The sequence below is a fragment of the Oncorhynchus kisutch genome, linkage group LG25, assembly GCF_002021735.2.
Source record: "Oncorhynchus kisutch isolate 150728-3 linkage group LG25, Okis_V2, whole genome shotgun sequence".
NCBI classification, from domain to species: Eukaryota; Metazoa; Chordata; class Actinopteri; order Salmoniformes; family Salmonidae; genus Oncorhynchus; species Oncorhynchus kisutch.
Genome location: NC_034198.2, coordinates 18,969,269 through 18,987,741, shown reverse-complemented (window position 1 = coordinate 18,987,741; position 18,473 = coordinate 18,969,269). Strand labels below are relative to the sequence as shown.

At 43.4% G+C, this 18,473-nt stretch overlaps 2 protein-coding genes across 5 annotated transcripts in view; one reads left to right on the top strand and one right to left on the bottom strand.

Moving 5' to 3' along the window:
- LOC109870412 (myosin-16) overlaps positions 1-8,762 on the top strand; it is a 47,161-nt gene extending 38,399 nt beyond the window's left edge. For all 3 annotated transcript variants that reach the window (XM_020460916.2, XM_020460914.2, XM_020460915.2), the window contains 13 exons: positions 604-731; positions 1,523-1,719; positions 2,192-2,324; positions 2,469-2,685; positions 5,208-5,344; positions 5,853-5,956; positions 6,320-6,512; positions 6,738-6,941; positions 7,156-7,281; positions 7,472-7,642; positions 7,793-7,993; positions 8,146-8,292; positions 8,474-8,762. In XM_020460916.2, coding sequence (XP_020316505.1) covers positions 604-731; positions 1,523-1,719; positions 2,192-2,324; positions 2,469-2,685; positions 5,208-5,344; positions 5,853-5,956; positions 6,320-6,512; positions 6,738-6,941; positions 7,156-7,281; positions 7,472-7,642; positions 7,793-7,993; positions 8,146-8,292; positions 8,474-8,629 — 2,114 coding nt within the window. In that variant the 3' untranslated portion in view covers positions 8,630-8,762. The remainder of the gene's footprint in view (positions 1-603; positions 732-1,522; positions 1,720-2,191; positions 2,325-2,468; positions 2,686-5,207; positions 5,345-5,852; positions 5,957-6,319; positions 6,513-6,737; positions 6,942-7,155; positions 7,282-7,471; positions 7,643-7,792; positions 7,994-8,145; positions 8,293-8,473) is intronic.
- Positions 8,763-11,460: 2,698 nt separating this feature from the next.
- Positions 11,461-18,473, bottom strand: part of gas7b (growth arrest-specific 7b) — a 55,364-nt gene continuing 48,351 nt past the window's right edge. The window contains exons 9-14 of one of the 2 annotated variants that reach the window (XM_020460741.2): positions 18,153-18,231; positions 15,975-16,103; positions 15,077-15,200; positions 13,561-13,640; positions 13,251-13,349; positions 11,461-13,092 (exon numbers count right to left, since the gene is read on the bottom strand). In XM_020460741.2, coding sequence (XP_020316330.1) covers positions 12,979-13,092; positions 13,251-13,349; positions 13,561-13,640; positions 15,077-15,200; positions 15,975-16,103; positions 18,153-18,231 — 625 coding nt within the window. In that variant the 3' untranslated portion in view covers positions 11,461-12,978. The remainder of the gene's footprint in view (positions 13,093-13,250; positions 13,350-13,560; positions 13,641-15,076; positions 15,201-15,974; positions 16,104-18,152; positions 18,232-18,473) is intronic. The other variant, XM_020460743.2, reaches the window with a different exon arrangement.

The following is an 18,473-nucleotide window of genomic DNA, read 5'->3' as shown; positions in this document are numbered from 1 at the left end:
TGGTAAAAGTGCTGAATCGGGTACAAACCCAGTCGACCAAGTCAGTCTCTGTCCCCTGTATGTTCTGGTAGTTGATAACACACCTGGGCCTAGATTCAATCAGATCAAGCATTCACCCGCGATAGCAGACACCCTCAAAGAGGGTATTTTGGTGGTGTCGAAGGTGTAACATTAGAGATATCAAATCGGTGAGAGGCTGCTTGTGTGGTCAGTCACAAAGACACACCCATCCCACTTGCGTTAGATGTTCAGAACAGGAAAGTGTAGGGTCTATAAAAAAATAATCACATTCAAATTGAAAATCATGAAACCAAATATTGAGGATTTCTATCAGCGTAATCGAGGTGTAGATTACGCATTCCAGTGTTTGAACTAAAGAAGGCTGCATGGGATTTCCCTTAATGTGACTCCATGCAACCAATGGCAATGTCCGCTTTAGGTATAATGCTGCAAGCCGCTTGTGGATTTGACTGCTCTAGCGCAGTTCGACCTCCGACACTGCCGGGGAAGAAAAACGCTACGCGGGTGTCGGCTGGCACGGATCTGATTAGAATCTAGCCCCTGGTTGTGTCTCTAACTTGTCTTCTCTCCGTGTGATGTTAGCCGACAACACAGACCTGGCCAGACAGCTGGAGGAGGCAGAGAGCAGAGCCAGCCAGGTCTGTCGCTCCAAGACCCTGATTGTGACCCAGCATGAAGACATCAAGAAACAGATGGACGAGGAGCTCAAGGTGGGACCAGGCAGTGGTGTGTGTGTGTGTGTGGGGGGGGGGGGGGGGGGGGGGTGGGGGGGGGTTGTGTCAATAACTGATAAGAATTGAGGAATCTAAGCATCGGAATGACCTCATATATGGGAACGACATCTTCAACGCACGTTCTAATGAACTCGCTCACCGAATCAGCGTAGTCGTCAATGTTGTTGTTTGACGCAATACGAAACATATCCCAGTCCACGTGATGGAAGCAGTCTTGGAGCGTGGAATCAGATTGGTCGGACCAGCGTTGAACAGACCTCAGCGCGGGAGCTTTTGTTTTAGCTTCTGACTGTAGGCAGGGAGCAACAAAATGGAGTCGTGGTCAGCTTTTCCGAAAGGAGGGCGGGGGAGGGCCTTATACGCGTCGCAGAAGTTAGAATAGCAGTGATCCAAGGTTTTTCCAGCCCTGGTTGCGCAATCGATATGCTGATAAAATTTAGGGAGTCTTGTTTTCAGATTAGCCTTGTTAAAATCCCCAGCTACAATGTGTCCCAAATATGTGTCCTCCCGACGCACAATGTTTCATTATGGATCCTTATAGCTTTCAGATGTCTTCGACAGTTTCTGTGCATCTCTCCCCCAGTCTAAGCTGGCCCTGGGCAGCAGTCTGGCAGGGCTGCGTCCGGAGTGTGTTACAGTGTATGTGACAGTGTGTGTCTTTTTCACAGTCCCCAGTCTAAGCTGGCCCTGGGCAGCAGTCTGGCAGGGCTGCGTCCGGAGTGTGTTACAGTGTATGTGACAGTGTGTGTCTTTTTCACGGTCCCCAGTCTAAGCTGGCCCTGGCCAGCAGTCTGGCAGGGCTGCGTCAGGAGTGTGAGGTGTTGAAGGAACAGCTGGAGGAGGAACAGGAGAGCAAGCTGGAGCTGCAGCGTTTCATCTCCAAACTCAACACCGAGGTCACACATTGGAGGACCAAACATGAGGCGGACACCATACAGCACTTGGACGAACTGGAGGAGACCAAGTAAGACACATACTAGTATACAGAACACACACAAACGCAACTGAGCTAGAAGACAAGAAGGGAGAGTTACACCCAAAAACGTGCCTACTTCTTACTACAACAACATACTGTGTGCCAATCGTACGACATACTATTTAGATCATACTGCGAAGTAAACATTCACGCAGTAAGCAACAAACATAAAATGCTAGGCTCACCATACTGAGAATGTGTCATGTTTCCCGCCATTCATTCATTTTGCTACAGTCTATCCCCTGATTTTGAGCTGAGTGTTGTCAAACACACATGGGTCTGAACAGCTGATTCTCTTTTTCAATCGCATGCAGCGAATTGTACTGGATGAAAAGGCAAACTTAGGATGACATCCTGGCATCTAAAGCATACTTTCAAAATGTCACATACTACAAGTATGTAAAGGTATTGAGACACACTCTCACACACCTTCATATCCAGACATTTGTGTGTGTTCCAGGAAGAAGCTGGCGTCTCGGCTCCAGGAGGCTGAGGAGGCGGTGGAGGCCACCCAGGCTAAGTGCTCCTCTCTGGAGAAGACCAAGCAGAGACTACAGGGAGAGGTGGAGGACCTCTGTATAGACCTGGAGAAGGTAAGAGGACACATTAAAACATGGCAGAGGAGCTGAATAACCTACTTTATCAATGTAATCAATTATTAACTGGTCATAACTGAGAAATGGTAGCTGGCGGGGGATAATGACCAATCCTTCTGCCTTCATTGTTCTTCCTTCCAGGCTAGTAATTGTGGCCAGGCGCTGGATAAGAAACAGCGCATCTTGGAAAAGCAGCTGGGCGACTGGAGGCAGAAGTGTGAGGAGCTGGTGCTGGAGGTGGAGGGTTGTCAGAAGGAGAGCAGACAGCATGCCACGGAGCTCTTCAAACTGAAGACGGCCCATGAAGAGGCTCTGGAACAGGGAGATGCCCTACGCAGAGAGAACAAGGCCTACCAGGGTGAGGGTTAAATACCACAGTATAAAGCCTTGGAACAAGGCCTACCAGGATCAAATCAAATTTTATTTCTCACATACGCCGAATACAACAAGTGTAGACTTTATAGTGAAATGCTTAGTTACGAGCCCTTTCCTAACAATGCTGTTAAAGTAAGAAAATTGAATAAATAGATCAAATGAAAATAGTAGTATTAATAGTATTTGGTAGCATTGCCTTTGAATTGTTTAACTTGGGGCAAACGTTTTGGGAAGCCTTCCACAAGCTGTGTGAATTGTGGCCAATTCCTCTTGGCAGAGCTGGTGTAACTGAGTCAGGTTTCTAGGCCTCCTTGCTCACACACGCTTTTTCAGTCCTCCCCACAAATTTTCTATAGGATTGAAGTCAGGGCTTTGTGATGGCCACTCCAATACCTTGACTTTGATGTCCTTAAGCCATTTTGCCACAACTTTGGAAGTATATTTGGAAGACCCATTTGCGACCAAACTTTATAAATGAACTTAGGGCTAGGCGTCCCGTCAGCGGGACACCAGTCGACAACATCCGGTGAAATTGGAGGGCGCTCAATTAAAATAAATAATCGTAATATTAAACATTTATGAATATACAATGATCTTATATCAGTTAAAAGCTTAAATGGTTTAATCTAACTGCATTGTCCTATTTACATTAGGCTTTACAGCGAAAGCATACCATGCAATTGTTTGAGGATGGCACCCCACATCAACATATTTTTCAACCTACACAGGCTTCATAAAATCACAAATAGCGATGAACCTTTCTAGGGCAGGCGTTCCGCTAGCGGAACCCCTCGACAACATTCCGCTGAAAAGGCAGCATGTGAAATTCAAAAAATATTTTTGGGAAATATGTAACTTTCACACATTAACAAGTCCAATACAGCAAATGAAAGATAAACATCTTGTTAATCTACCCATTGTGTCCGAATTCAAAAATGCTTTACAGCGAAAGCACAACATATGATTGTGTTAGGTCATAGCCAAGTCGAAAAAACACAGCCATTTTTCCAGCCAAAGATAGGAGTCACAAAAAGCAGAAATATAGATAAAATGAATCACTAACCTTTGATGATCTCCATCAGATGACACTCATAGGACATCATGTTACACAATACAAGTATGTTTTGTTCGATAATGTGCATATTCCATCTTCATGAGGGGCAGGCACTTCGTCCAGACAAAAACTCGAACATTTCTGTTACAGTCCTTTAGAAACATGTCAAACGATGTATGGAATCAATCTTTAGGGTGTGTTTATCATAAAACATCAATAATGTTCCAACCGGAGAATTCCTTTGTCTTCAGAAAAGCACTGGAATGAGTGTTAACTCTGTCGGGAGCGCGTGTCATGAGACCAAGGCACTCTGCCAGACCACTGACTCAAAGAGGTCTCATGAGCCCCTCCATTATAGTAGAATCCTCATTCAAGTTTCTAAAGATGATTGACATCTAGTGGAAGTCGTAGGATGTGCAACTTTATCCATATCTCAATGTGTATTCGGTAGGCCCAGCTTTGAAAAACTACAAACCTCCGATGTCCCACTTCCTGGTTGGATTTTTCTCAGGTTTTCACCTGTCATATGAGTTCTGTTATACTCACAGACATCATTCAAACGGTTTTAGAAACTGTCTATCCAATACTAATAATAATATGCATATATTAGCATCTGGGACAGAGTAGGAGGCAGTTCACTCTGGGAACACTATTCATCCAAAAGTAAAAATGCTGCCCCCTATCCCAAAAAGGTTAAATAAATACCTTTTGAAAATTTTGCAATCCCAAGGGTCCCAGCTACAACATGCATGATCGTTTTTTTAGATAAAACCCTTCTTTATATCCCAAAAAGTCAGTTTAGTTTGCGCCATTGATTTCAGTCATCCACTTGTTCAACATGCAGACAAAGGAATCTAAAAAGATACCACTAAACTTTGTTAAAACAAGCCAAACTACGTTTCTATTTAATCCTCAGGTACCCTAAAATGTAAATAAACTATAATATTTCATACAGAAAGAAGTATGTTCAATGGAAAAATAAAATTAGCAAGTTCGAGTCTTCTTCATCACGCGTCCACAGATTGATTTCAAACTGTGACTCCTGGTACCAAAACTCAAAATTCTTCCTTGTTTTGGAAGAATCAAGCCTGAAACTTGAACAAAGACTGTTGACATGGAATTGCAATCTGGAATTGCAATCTGGAATTGCATAGAAACCATAGCTTTCCATTGAAAGAGCATGGGATCCAAATGTATTGGATGAATCCCGGAACATATTCCAATCTGTGCTTGCGAAACAGTCTTGTAGCTTAGGGTGAGAGATGATACATGTTTAAAGCCCAGGGTATAAAGGAAAACTTCCAGTTACTGAAATAATGGAGGCCATTAGGTGTTCTACAGGGCTCTGTTTTAGACACTCTTTATTTACATAACTGTTGGGAAAAACATTCTCATGATCTCTCGAGGTGTTTTCTGCGTGACTGAGTGCAACTCTTCTGTCGTTAACTCAGAGGAGATAGTTGACCTGACTGACCAGCTCTCGGATGGAGGCAAGAGCGTCCACGAGCTGCAGAAGACAAAGAAGAAGATAGAGATGGAGAAGGAGGAGCTGCAGGCCTCATTGGAAGAGTCTGAAGCTGCCTTAGAGGTATGGAGGTTACAGTAGGAGGTGGCCATATTGGGTAGAATAAAATAAGTCTACACCAATCATTCCACAACTATTACTTAATATGCATTTAAATGTGTTCTCTTAGATCATTGTCACATTCAATATTATTTGATCTCTGTTTACATAAGAGTTAAATTCTCCTCAGCGTACGTCATACACAATGTAAGACTGGGGTGTGGAGGTGAAACAGTGTGGCAGATCTGACAGTGAGTGGGGAGAAAAGGCCCCCAGACAACATGTTTCAATTAGTATTGGCCATTCATGCAGGCCGAGAGCAGACAGATCACAGCCACTGATAACACTACACCATCAGCTATCTGCTCCTATAAATCAGCCTGGCCCTCCAGGGACTGGAATCTTACTAGACAGGAGCCCCCTGGCTACTCAGCATAGATGGTTGATTCACCCACCTCTCTCTGCTTTTCTTTCCGTCGCTCACCCACCCGCCCGCCCGCCCGACCGCTTGCTCCGCCCTCCCCCTCTCCAGGCTGAGGAGACCAAGGTGCTGCGTCTGCATCTGGAACTGTCCCAGGCTAAAGGAGACATGGAGAGGAGACTCCAGGAGAAAGAGGAGGAGTTTGAGGCAGCAAGGTAAGGTACCCACTGTCCATAGAGCTGCATTTTCATTTAAGAAAAGTGTTTTTCCCCTCTGCCCTTTGTCTTTCTTTTCAACTGAAAGGGATTTATTTTAAGGAATTGTTTTAGCTTTTGGGGAAAATGGCTAACTTCCTGCATTGCAACATATTTTGCCATTGGGAAGAGAGAAAAATGTGAAGTTTTATAATGCTATTCTACACATTTTGCCATTGCATATGGCATGTTCATATGCTATCTAGCGAGGCCCCAACCTCCAGGGGGCAATCCCCCCTACCCGTTCCGTAATCCGGCTCTGCTTCTTCAGCTGATTGCTCTATTGATAACCCCCTCCTCTCTCCCTCTCTCCTCCCCTTCCAGGAAGAGCCACCAGAGGGCGCTGGAGTCCCTTCAGGCCAGTCTGGATGTGGAGGTCAAAGGTCGTGGTGAGGGGTTGAGGGTGAAGAAGAAGCTGGAGTCTGACCTAAATGAGCTGGAACTACAGGTGGACCTGTTCACCAAGAACAACATAGAGCTCACCAAGAACACAAAGAAGATGCAGCAGCAGATCAAGGTGAGATTCTACACCTCCATCACTTCTCTCCCTCTCGTCCTCCTCATCCCCTTTCTTCCCTTGCTCCTTCCTTTACCCAGTCTCCTCTGCTTGCCCGACTCTTTCTTCAGCGTTTCCCTCTCTCTACCTCCTTTTCTCTCCTCTTCCCACCCTCTGAAAGGAGCTGCATACAGAATGTGATTGATTTATTAGTGGATTGACCTCTTCTCTCCTTTACTTTCTTAGGAACTGCAGGGCCAATTGGAGGAGGAGGTGCGTGGGCAGGAGGAGCGGAGGGAGGAGCAGATCGTGTTGGAGCGACGCTGCCTCCTGCTGGTGAGCGAGGGAGAGGAGACACGTGGTGCGCTAGAGAATGCTGACAGACAACGCAAAACCTTAGAGATTGAGCTTACAGAGACCAACGAGAAGTACAACGACCTCAACAACCAGGTAGAGTACAGATTGCAACACCTTCTGTTCAGTGTTTTATCAATAATAAATCAAATTAAACTGGCTTAGTTACATTATGGACATTAGGTTAAAAGTGCTCAGTTTCTCACTGAATAAACAATGAACAACAGAACTTCAGCCGGTACATGAATCAATCCTCTCCCATGCTAACCTCATGTTGTCAAGTTCATGGTGGTTTTATTTCCTGCTGTAGTTCCAGTCAGCACTGAGTGGTAGGAGGAAACTGGATGTGGATTTGCAGGCACTGCAGCAGGAGCATGAGGAGCTGCAGAACGAACTGAGAGGAGCCAATGACAAGATCAAGAAGGCCAACTGTGAGGTAGGACAATACCGGATTTTTGATCATTAGGAAAATTTATTTTAATTGACTTGTCAATAGAACATTATTTATAAATATATTTTTTTTAATAAAAATGTATTTCTCAAAGTATCAATACAATACAAATGTACTGTATGTATGCCTGTCTTTGAGAACCAGTAGTATAGAAATTGATGTCCCTTCTCTCCAGGGAGCACGTGTGTCAGAGGAACTGAGGTTAGAGCAGGACCACACCCTGCACATGGAGCGGGTGAAGAAGGGTCTGGAGGCCCAGTTAAAGGACATGGGCACCAGGCTGGACGAGGCTGAGCAGATGGCCCTCAAAGGAGGCAAGAAGATCATCCAGAAACTGGAGGGCAAGGTAAACGCACACACACTCACATATGCTCAAACACTGGTCCTAAACGTTGAAATGGTTGTTTCTGTCGCATTGCCCAGTGTTTCAGGTTTACAGGGAAAGATGGGCATCAACATTTATATTTTCCTAGACTGACCATGTGTCTGGCTCTAGGTAAAGGAGCTGGAGTTGGAGCTGGACTCGGAGCAGAAGCGTCACGCTGAGACGGTGAAGACGCTGCGTAAGAACGAGCGTCGTCTGAAGGAGCTGCTGTTCCAGTCCGAGGAGGACCAGAAGAACCAACACCGCATGCAGGAACTTGTGGAGAGACTCCAGAACAAGATGAAGGCCTACAAGAGACAAGTAGAGGAGACTGTAAGGCTCGTCTGTCTGTTTGCCTGTCTGTCCATCCGTTTCTCTTGCTCCTTCTCCCTTTTCCCATCCTCTCGTTTTCTCTCAGTCTCTCTCATTCCATTCTCTAGACTCCATATGTTGTCTTTACAACATGACTTGCACCTTTCCTACAGGAGGAGCAGGCCAACATGAACCTCGCTAAGTACAGGAAGACTGTACATGAGTTGGATGATGCTGAAGAAAGGGCAGACATCGCTGAGTCAGCCCTCACCAAGATCAGGACCAAGAACCGCGGTAGCTTCAGCAAGGGATACTCGTCTGTAAGTCCGACAACCTTACCACATTAACTTTAATTGAAGATAGTCAAATCATCATTAATGTTGTCTGTACTGAAACTGTGCTTTAAATGTAAAGAAATTCTATGTATTGTGTTGAGTTGTTGTTAGTCAAGTAAGTCATCTTAACGCTGATCTGATGTTTCGTCCTCTTGCATGTTTCCAGGGTTACAGCACTCCGTACCCCGGGGGGATTGTGAGGTCACCCAGTTCCGTGGGGTCAGAGGGTAGAAGTGAGAAGATCATCAACGACGACAATGACTCAGTCAGCTCCCTCATCCCAGCTTATCTCAACTCCCTGAAGAAACTCATGATAGACTAGCACCTAGGGAGGGAGTCAGTTGGATGTACCAAACATTCCAGAGCAAAGAAACATGTACTGTCTTACATATGTAGGATCTTAATTTGAGACAGTTTGCTGTAGCAGGAAACGTGCATTATAATTCATGGACATTTTTGAAGGGGTTGATACATTTTTCATTTGGGCAAATTAAGTCTGACATTTCAAAGTGGAAACTAAAACTTTAGAAGACTTTTTAAAATTCAAAAACTACAAGTTTGTGTTTCCTGCTGTGCAGGACAATTCTCAAATTAAGATCCTACGTTTGTATGTTTTTACTTTTAAATCCAAACCAATTTCCCTGCATACATGCAGTGTCAGACATTTCAAAGCAATATTTTTTTGTGGTATACAATACATACAGTTGATGTCGGAAGTTTACATACACCTCAGCCAAATACATTTAAAAACTGTTTTTCACAATTCCTAACATTTAATCCTAGTAAAAATCATCTGTTTTAGGTTAGTTAGGATCACCCCTTTATTTTAAGAATGTGAAATGTCAGAATAATAGCAGAGAGAAATATTTATTTCAGCTTTAATTTCTTTCATCACATTCCCAGTGGGTCAGAAGTTGGCATACACTCCATTACTATTTGGTAGCATTGCCTTTCAACAGTTTAACTGTTTTGGGTAGCCTTCCACAAGCTTCCCATAATAAGTTGGGTGAAATTTGGCCCATTCCTCCTGACAGAGCTGGAGTAACGGAGTCAGGTTTGTAGGCCTCCTTGCTCGCACACACTTTGTCAGTTCTGCCCACAAATTTTCTATAAGATTGAGGTCAGAGCTTTGTGATGGCCACTCCAATACCTTGACTTTGTTGTCCTTAAGCCATTTTGCCACAACTTTGGAAGTATGCTTGGGGTCATTGTCCAATTGGAAGACCAATTTGCAACCAAGTTTTAACTTCCTGACTGATGTCTTGAGATGTTGCTTCAATATATCCACATAATTTTCTTTCCTCATGATGCCATCAAGTGCCCCAGTCCCTCCTGGAGCAAAGCACCCCCACAACATGATGCTGCCACCCCCGTGCATCACGGTTTGGATGGTGTTCCTCGGCTTGCAAGCGTTCCCCTTTTTCCTCAAAACATAACAATGGTCATTATGGCCAAACAGTTCTATTTTTCTTTCATCAGACCAGAGGACATTTCTCCAAAAAGTACCATCTTTGTCTCCATGTGCAGTTGCAAACCATAGCCTGGCTTTTTTTTATGGCAGTTTTGGAGCAGTGGCTTCTTCCTTGCTGAATGGCCGTTCAGGTTATGTCGATATAGGACTCGTTTTACTGTGGATAGAGATACTTTTGTACCGGTTTCCTCCAGCATCTTCACAAGGTCCTTTGCTGTTGTTCTGGGAATGATATGCACCAAAGTACGTTCATCTCTAGGAGACAGAACGCGTCTCCTTCCTAAGCGGTATGACGGCTGCGTGGTCCCATGGTGTTTATACTTGCGTACTATTGTTTGTACAGATGAACGTGGCATCTTCAGGCATTTGGAAATTGCTTCCAAGGATGAACCAGTCTTGTGGAGGTCTACAATTTATTTTCCCTGAGGTCTTGACTGATTTCTTTTGATTTTCCCATGATGTCAAGCAAAGAGGCACCGAGTTTGAAGGTAGGCCTTGAAATACATCCACAGGTACACCTCCATTTGATTAAAATGTCAATTAGCCTATCAGAAGCTTCTAAAGCCATGACACAATTTTCCGTCATGGCTTTAGCTGTTTAAAAGCACAGTCAACTTAGTGTATGTAAACTTCTGACCACTGGGATTGTGATACAGTGAATTAATCTGTCTGTAAACAATTGTTGGAAAAATGACTTGTGTCATGCACAAAGTTAGATGTCCTAACTGACTTGACAAAACTATAGTTTGCTTCTACACCTGCATTGCTTGCTGTTTGGGGTTTTAGGCTGGGTTTCTGTACAGCACTTTGAGAGATCAGCTGATGTACGAAGGGCTATATAAATAAATTTGATTTGATTTGATTTAGTTTGTAACAAGACATTTGTGGAGTGGTTGAAAAACAAGTTTTAATGACTCCAACCTAGGTGTATGTAAACTTCCGACTTCAACTGTATATCAACAATGCTAATGTTAATGAGATTGTTGTCCAGTTGATTTCCTTTGTATGATTTAATCCATCCTAGGTATTTGTGATTCAGTTCATAATACTGATAACGAAAACCACTTCTTAAAAACTTCATCACGTTTATATTCTCCAGATCAAATGTTCTGTACATTAAAAAAAATAAAAATAATTTGATGCTTGGTTATAAAGACATCGATAGACAGTTTAAAGACCGACATAGAGAAGTCATAAGAAAGTTTGTTCACTTGACTCTCATTCTACTTGCTCATCCAAAGAGTTTGATCAAGTAAAGTTATATAGCAGTGATGTGCATGACCTTTTGCAACTAGGGGGCAATATCCTTACCTGAAATCTGCATTTGTATCGCATGTCTTCCACTGGCATCTGAGGTTATACACGCTTGCATGTCGAGTAAGAATTTCAGTAACACTTTATTTGGATAGTCCATCTGTAGATGCCCCAGACTAAATCAGTAACATTTCAACAAACCATCTACTAACTAACTAACCTTAACCCTTATTCTAAACCTAACCGTAACCTTAGCAAGTAATTGCTTATCAACAGAACGTTTGTTGATAGTACGACCGTCTGTAGAGCATCTACAGACGGACTATCCAAATAAACTGTTCCCAGAATTTCGGACGTAAGATTTGACGAGGATGGAATATCAAAGTTGACCATTATTATAATGTGCAGACATATACATCGCTGCCAAAGCATTTTTACATTACTTGTCCAAAGCATTTTATTGTTGAATGTGAAAATGTGTTAAGAAATAAACCCTTTTTATTCATCCCTGAAATGTCTTCTTCTACCCTCAAAATAATTTGCCAGAAACACAAAACACCTAAAAAAAAAAATCACCTGGTTATATTGGAAAATAAAAAAACAGCAGAAAGGAACAACCAGAGATAGATGTAACATAAGCTGTATATCTATATATTTATCATATCAATGCAGAAACATTAAAATGCCAAACATTCAGCAGTTATGTCCATATTCAGAATCCTTGGGATGTTCACGGTTCTTGTTGCACCAAACAAACAATAATGGAAAAGTCTGTACAACATGTATGCGTCTGCACGGAACAGTAGTAACATGTACGTAATACTCACGGGAGAGAAACGGGATCGTGATATACTGTAACCATTTCATCTTCAGTTGAGGATCTATATCCAGTTAGCTTGTCTCTGAAACAACGTTGTCGTCATTTCATTTAGTAGAAAAATAATCGTTGTGTAATATCAGTTTAATATATTATTTGTACCATCACTCCTGTGTAATGTGTGTATATATATATATATATATATATATATATATCTCATCTGTTTTGCTGCCGATTCCACTATTTTACATCCTTCATTCTTTAGATGGTTTACTTCGACACCCCATTATATTCATCTTGTATTTACAAAAAGCTAAAGCACATTCCCTTGTAACAGCATCCCAGTTGTACTGCCCCCCTTATAGACTAGAATTCAAATGTTGATCAATTCAACAGTAAGGAAAACATCACAAAACGTTGTAGATTGTTACATGTGTGTCAATCCCTCTTCCAAACTACCCATTTCATATAGGTTTGCGGAATCAATATTCACCTTAAAAACCTTTTGTTCACCTCACTTTATAGTTTCGATGTAGTGGCGCAGATAAGATATAATCTATAAATTGGAATGCATTTGATGGACGGTTATTACACAAAAGCAGCAGTAGCCGTTACATTTCATAATTAACCTTTGCGTCAGTATTTCAGTTGGCCAACAATTTACAGAATTTGTTTGGGGTTATTTTAAGGAAGGGGATAAAGTTCACACAGCCTCAGTCCCACAGGCTTGTACTGTAGACCATAGATTATGTACAGGTCAAAATAGCCATTCCGTTTGTTTATGTTGGTAATACATTCCCCCCACTTGAGTTTGGCCCATATACACCTGTCTTCCCTATAGTAGTCCTCAAGGTCTAGGGCATAATGAACACTGTCTGTCTACCATACATATAGAATACTCAAGGGCATCAAGAATACTGTCTGGTGGTACACTGCTGTCATTCACTTTCAGAATCACTTCTTTTTAGTAGAATGAGTTGACATTGTGAATCATGCCATTAAACCTCTCTCTAATGACCTATTCTCATTTCTCAGGATGTCCATAATATCACAAAGTTGACTTTAGTAAGGTGGGCTAAGGTCTTGAAGCCCTAGTAAAGATTTAGGCTTGTGGATCCACATGTGTGTGTTATATCTCAATGTCCACAGGCCTGATGTCTCCTGTCTTGTGCTCCTGGACCCAGAGCTCTCGGTCTTTAGCTGGGTCCACACTCTGTAACAGCTGATCCACTGGCTCCATCGTCTGCAGGGACAGGTGGAAAAACAATCAATACCCTGTGTGTGTGTGTGTGTGTGTGTGTGTGTGTGTGTGTGTGTGTGTGTGTATGTATGTGTGTTTGTGGGGGGGAAACAAGGCATTTAGTGCCCTCTAGAGGTACTACGAGGTGGCGCTTGACTTACACTCTGGTTAAACATGTCCGTCTCATGCCGCAAGGTGGTGTACTGACACAGATGCTGTCGTATCATCTCCACCCTCTCTACCTCCAGCCTCTCCAACTCCTGATGGACAGAATGGATTGAAGGGAACGGGGTTTTAGACGACATGATTCCTCCTTTATGTCGTTAAAACCAACGCCTCACCGTTTTTGAAGATGGCTGGAGTAGAAACAGACTAGCACCCAGGCTACCAAAGCAATGAGTTTACACCCCGAGTCACTTTTATTAAAAGGAGGAAATACAAAGGACAATATGAACGACAGATGAGTCTTACCAAGCTTGTGGTCACCATCTCCTCAAACCATTTGGACTGGGACTGGTTGTAAAGGTCGACACAGCGCATCAGGTCATCTCCTGGTAGAGACACAAAGGATGTTAAGACAAACCCATCTATACTTTGGACACTGGGGCTGGCACCTTTCTCTCGTCTGGGTTTATGATGCATGTTCAATAAGTTCTCCAGACTGAGAGCCCCAGTCTAAATATTAACTTACAGGAGAAAGTCTTCTCCTTCAAACTTAGCGCCGACAAAAAAAAAAAAAAAATAACCAAGGCTCACGTTGCAGAACAACCTACTATAAATGGATCTGTATGCGATTTGAGTCTTATATAGTGTTTTGTTTGGTATTTTATTAGGACTGGGACTGAGAATGTAGCCTTGCTAAAGGCTAAGCAGATGCGCTGTGGTGTGTGTTGGTGCGCTCTCTCTCTCGCTCTCTCTGTCTCCTTCACACGACTGTCATAGCTGGCACACACACCACCACCATCGTCACAAACAACTGCTGCTGCTTTTCACACAGACTACGCAAGCAAAGAGGAGGTGTGAGTGTGTGTGGTGTGTGAGTGCGTGTGTGTGTGCATGTGTTAGCAAGTTTGTGCGAGTGTATGTGTGTGTGTTCATCCACCTCTCACTGTGAGTATCTGGCGAGCCATGATGTGAGTGTATCTGGCGAGCCATAATGTGAGTGTATGGTCCAGCCATGATGTCACTCTCCGGATGAGGTCATCTGTTTATTCTCAACAGTTACTTTTCCAAATCTCTAACCTTAAAAATACATTTTGTCTACAGCATTCTCCCTCCCTCCCTCCCCCACTCACTGCCAGTAGGTTAGCCTCCAGAGGGAAGCATGGAGAGAGATAACCCACCACACCCACGCCTGTCTACAGGCCTAGAGATGCACTACACTGTTGCTGTTCTCCATGTCATTCCACAGACCCCCCCAGTCTCAGTGAAACTGCTGATAAACCGGTGACTCAAACACAGTTAAATGTCTACTGTACAGATAGATTAAACCACATGGTTTGCAGTGCCATGTCCATGTGATCGTCAAAAAGGAGGCACCTGAGAGGGATGAGATTAAGCCTCAAGACACCTTTGTTTCATTGCCAGCTTCAAGAGCGTTCTTACAGGAACGTTCCTTTTCTCCTGGTTTATTGCTATATATGCTAGTCTGCATGTGTACTCGGTATCCACGGCAACATGCCATTGGACAGAACACTGACAGCACAGTCATGACGACTGTTTGTATATAGTTTAGAGTGTCTGTTTAGCAAGTCGTAAACAACTTTCTTGTTTAAAGTTAGGTGTTAGCTAGCTACATCTTAGTCTCACTTGGTCAGATTTGTACTATAAGAACCTGTAATCTGTGCAGATAAAATACTTACACTCAGATGGGGACGTAATTAATGACACCCCTATCAGTTATAACAAACATGCGAGTCTTTGACCCCACTGGCTAACCCCACAGTGACTCATGACCTCTGGTTTGACCTTTGACCTGGACTCTGACCTGCTTGTGTGGACTTCCGCCGGGCCTTCTTGATGTCCTCCTCGATCTTGTTGCTTAGTTTGATCTCCATCTGCTGAGTTTTCACCTCCAGGTCCTTCTGTCTGTCCGCTAGAGCCTTACGGGCCTAGAGAGATATATTATGTTTTAAAAGCTGTTATGAACGCTTATAGCTGCTGACTCTTCACCTCCAGGTCCTTCTGTCTGTCCGCTAGAGCTTTACAAGCCTAGAGATGCATTCAGATGTTATAAAAGGTTGTCATAACTTTGTTATAAGATGTTAAGAAAGCCAAAGGGGACATACCGGAGGGTATTTCAGTAGGCCAGGTGTAGGGAACCCTGGTTCTGGAGGGCTGCAGGCACTTCATGTTTTTGATTTAACCAACCTGGAAGACCAGGTGTGTTGAATTTAGCTCAGTTGGACCTCATTGCCTTCTTGGAACAAAATATTGCAGTACCTGCAGCACTCCAGGGACAGGGTTGCCTCCTACTACTTGCTATTAGCCATGCATTATGAATGTCTAAATGGCTGATGGCGAGGAGTTGACAAGTCTATGGTAGGTGAAGGGATCGGTCCAATCATTATTTATAGAAGCACAAAGAGGTTGTGTGTGTGTGTGTGTGTTGACAGGAAACGGTCCTCTACTTAGGGACAAGTTGTGGAATTTTAATCTCATGTGAGAAGATTCCTGAAATTCTACAGCTGCAAAGTGCAAGGACGGTTATTATTGCGTCAACCTTTGTATAACTAATGTAAGTAGCTCTGCATAAGACCGTCTGCTAAATAACAAAAAATGTAAACATAGATTTTTGTGTGTTTGTGTGTGTGTGTGTGTGTGTTTGTGTGTGTGTGCCTGCATGTGTATGCATTTGTTGCGTCTTGTTACGTCAGGATGCGTACCTTCTCCACGGCTGTGTGCCGTCCGACCAGATGTTTCCGTAGTTCTGCCACGTGATGGTCGAACCGCTTCATGTCCTTCTTAAAATTATCTCTGAAAGTCAACAGAGGCTTCTCCACCTCGCTCTGGAGCTGAACGAGTTCAAAAACAAGAAATGCAGACCTCATTGGAGACAACTGTTAGGAAGGCCTATAATATTACCTGGGTTTTTTTCCTGTTTAACTCATGTGGTTAGTAAAAACAGCTGGCCCATGGCCTCTCCTATAATAATGATATATTGTGTTGACAGTTGTGTTGTTTTTGTCTACGCCTGTATCTCATATCCTTAGTGGCTAAGGGACAGCTATTTACAAAAGCCTCTTTTACCCATAAAACCTGCTTATCTGACAGAGCTGTCAATGATTTACAGTCACAAATGTGTCTCTAAAATATAAAAGTAGGTCAATGTAGAGTTTGATTTGTGAGCTGCTTTGATTCTCCTGAAGAGTGTCTGCTTAGGACCAGGAGATTATTTACGGTTGGGAGACAGACTCCTTCCTACCCATAAACAGTTTATAGAAATTATATGGGCAAATCAGTAAATTATGAAAAGCACAATGCAAGAGGAAACATTATTCAATTACTGCAGAAACCTGATTGAAATAGGACACAGATTTAAGGATAATAAATAGCTATTGAAGAGATAGGAGGTGCATGAAGAATGTATTCAAATCTGCTCACTCTCTCCCCCACCTTTCCTAGATAATACTCTGCTCATTCTCTCTCTCCCACCTTTCCTAGATAATACTCTGTGCTCATTCTCTCTCCCCCACCTTTCCTAGATAATACTCTGTGCTCATTCTCTCTCCCCCACCTTTCCTAGATAATACTCTGCTCATTCTCTCTCCCCCACCTTTCCTAGATAATACTCTCTGCTCATTCTCTCTCCCCCACCTTTCCTAGATAATACTCTGCTCATTCTCTCTCCCACCTTTCCTAGATAATACTCTGTGCTCATTCTCTCTCCCCCACCTTTCCTAGATAATACTCTGCTCATTCTCTCTCTCCCACCTTTCCTAGATAATACTCTGTGCTCATTCTCTCTCCCACCTTTCCTAGATAATACTCTGTGCTCATTCTCTCTCCCCCACCTTTCCTAGATAATACTCTGCTCATTCTCTCTCTCCCACCTTTCCTAGATAATACTCTGTGCTCATTCTCTCTCCCACCTTTCCTAGATAATACTCTCTGCTCATTCTCTCTCCCCCACCTTTCCTAGATAATACTCTCTGCTCATTCTCTCTCCCCCACCTTTCCTAGATAATACTCTCTGCTCATTCTCTCTCCCCCACCTTTCCTAGATAATACTCTCTGCTCATTCTCTCTCCCCCACCTTTCCTAGATAATACTCTGCTCATTCTCTCTCGCCCACCTTTCCTAGATAATACTCTGCTCATTCTCTCTCCCACACCTTTCCTAGATAATACTCTGCTCATTCTCTCTCCCCCACCTTTCCTAGATAATACTCTCTGCTCATTCTCTCTCCCCCACCTTTCCTAGATAATACTCTCTGCTCATTCTCTCTCCCCCACCTTTCCTAGATAATACTCTCTGCTCATTCTCTCTCTCCCACCTTTCCTAGATAATACTCTGTGCTCATTCTCTCTCCCCCACCTTTCCTAGATAATACTCTGTGCTCATTCTCTCTCCCCCACCTTTCCTAGATAATACTCTGTGCTCATTCTCTCTCCCCCACCTTTCCTAGATAACTCTGCTCATTCTCTCACTCTTTGCTTCCATCTCTCATACTCCCCCCTAAACCTCAAGCTGTACTAAATACAGCACATCTGTGTGTGCCTGTCTGTCTCCAGAGAATTGAAACACTGACGTTGTTTCCTCCACTCAGTCCAGCTGGGCTCCTGGCTGGAACCTCTCTTTCTCTCACACACACACACACACACACACACACACAATACCACCCCCCCCCCACCCCCGCGCTCTCGCTCCCAAGACAAACCAATTATACATGTGTATTTCGCAGCAAGGGGCCAGAGAGTAAATAGGCCTCAATTAAGTGTTACAAAACCATGGGACACAATGTTAAATAGACTGTACTGTGAATTGAAGTCACGTGGAAAATAATTCCCAAAATGTGAAGTGGTTTCTTTGTGTAAAGAATGCGGTCCACTGTAATACAGTACCTTAGAGGAGAACTTGAGGTGAACCTCAGCCTCTTCAGCCAAACTCTTCTTCAGCTGCGCCCAGGCTTCCCCTAGAGTACTGAGAAGAGAGATAACACACCAGTCAGACCACAGAGAAACCACACTATCACTGTATGACACTACGTAGTACTAGGAGACAGATAGAGTTTGCGGGGGGGGGGTGTAATAGTACAAAGAAGGGTAGGGGTGAGAGGACCACATCCTGTAGGAGGTAAGTACCACTCACATCAAGAGTTAAGACCACACAGGCTTTACAGAGCGAGAGAGAGAGAGAAAGTGAGAGCGAGCGAGAGAGAAAGA